Below are 1,252 nucleotides of genomic sequence, written 5' to 3'. Positions count from 1 at the left end.
GGAAATTATTTTACCAAGTTAAAACATACACATATTTAAAAAAAATCTGGCAAAATATTTGAAAATTTCGTGTAATTTAAGATTATATGTGTTACATATTGAGCCAAAATTTCAAGAAAAAATTGTGTGCTTCAGTAAAAATGAATAATATCCAGCGTACCTTAGTGCCCAGACACTTATAAATCATGACAGCAGATTTATAAGAAAGTGTCGCTGCCCATGATTTCTTTTTCTTTTCTGTGTTTGCTGCAACATTCCTTGCATAGTCCAATGGATCCTCGCACTTCATTACAGGTAACCGAAGCAAAAAATAGCCAATCCGATTACCCCACTTCGCTTCACTGCCTTGCTTCATCATATATGCTAAATCCTGCTCGCAATTCGCCATAATATACAGAATAACAATAATAACTATTTCTATAAAACAATTAAAATAAAACAAAATAATTTGTGCTCCCCTCACATTAATTCCTGATATTCGCCGAATATTGATGACCACAGTAGTTCTTATTAGCAATTGTTTGGGTAGAAGGCCACCGTACTTCCTGCTAAGGTAACGAGACAGAGCGGCAGAAGTGGCTCCAACCAAAACATCGTTTATTGTCTATAGGGAATTTAATCAAACCGTTAGCGTGCACTGTAGAAAGCATAAAGGTTTACTCACAGAGACGTGAGTTAAAAGACATTACGCAACCAATGGTGTTCTTTATGTCTATAATGTCATCAAGACAAAGAGTGCAGTGGACAATCCTCCTAGACCGATATTTGATGCCCTCTTTCCCCATATTCAGTATTTTGGAGTCCTTCAAATAGATGGTGGTGGAGACAAAGAGGATAACTTCAACAAGGGTATTCCACACGTAGATAAGAAAATTCCAGATCCAGCATAGGAAAATGAAGGGGCCAAAGCTGGCAGCTACAATTGTGGGGGGCCGCCGTATTTTAGGAAGTGATGGAAGGGACTCAGGGTCAGAGGTGCGGCGAGTGCAGGCATGTAAGAGCGACAAGAGGGAGGTTGCGTCACCGATGGAGTGATTAAGGTGGAGGACGGCGATGCAGGCGGCCTCCGACGTTCGTATGGCAAGGATATGAACTTCCCAAGGCGGCCGAGAGTAGTCGAGTTGGGAACTACAGAGACCAGCGGTGTAGTTTTCGACATATAAATCACCGACAGTAGGGTCGCTGGCAGCCGCAACGGCCTTAGGATCAGGATCAGCGAGGACAATGTGTTCATCAAGGTTCACCTTGGTCG

At 42.0% G+C, this 1,252-nt stretch overlaps 1 protein-coding gene across 1 annotated transcript; it reads right to left on the bottom strand.

Annotated features, from left to right (window-relative positions):
- Positions 1 to 91: 91 nt before the first annotated feature.
- LOC110116345 (O-acyltransferase WSD1-like) lies at positions 92 to 1,247 on the bottom strand (the record flags this gene model as incomplete). The annotated part of the gene is made up of 2 exons (XM_028691639.1): positions 92 to 604; positions 690 to 1,247. Coding segments are annotated over 2 exons (1,071 nt in total), but the record flags the coding sequence as incomplete, so codon positions are not given.
- Positions 1,248 to 1,252: the final 5 nt, after the last annotated feature.

The sequence above is a fragment of the Dendrobium catenatum genome, unplaced genomic scaffold, assembly GCF_001605985.2.
Source record: "Dendrobium catenatum unplaced genomic scaffold, ASM160598v2 original_scaffold_32600, whole genome shotgun sequence".
NCBI classification, from domain to species: Eukaryota; Viridiplantae; Streptophyta; class Magnoliopsida; order Asparagales; family Orchidaceae; genus Dendrobium; species Dendrobium catenatum.
The sequence above is the reverse complement of the archived record's forward strand: the minus strand, read 5'-3'. Positions and strand labels throughout refer to the sequence as shown.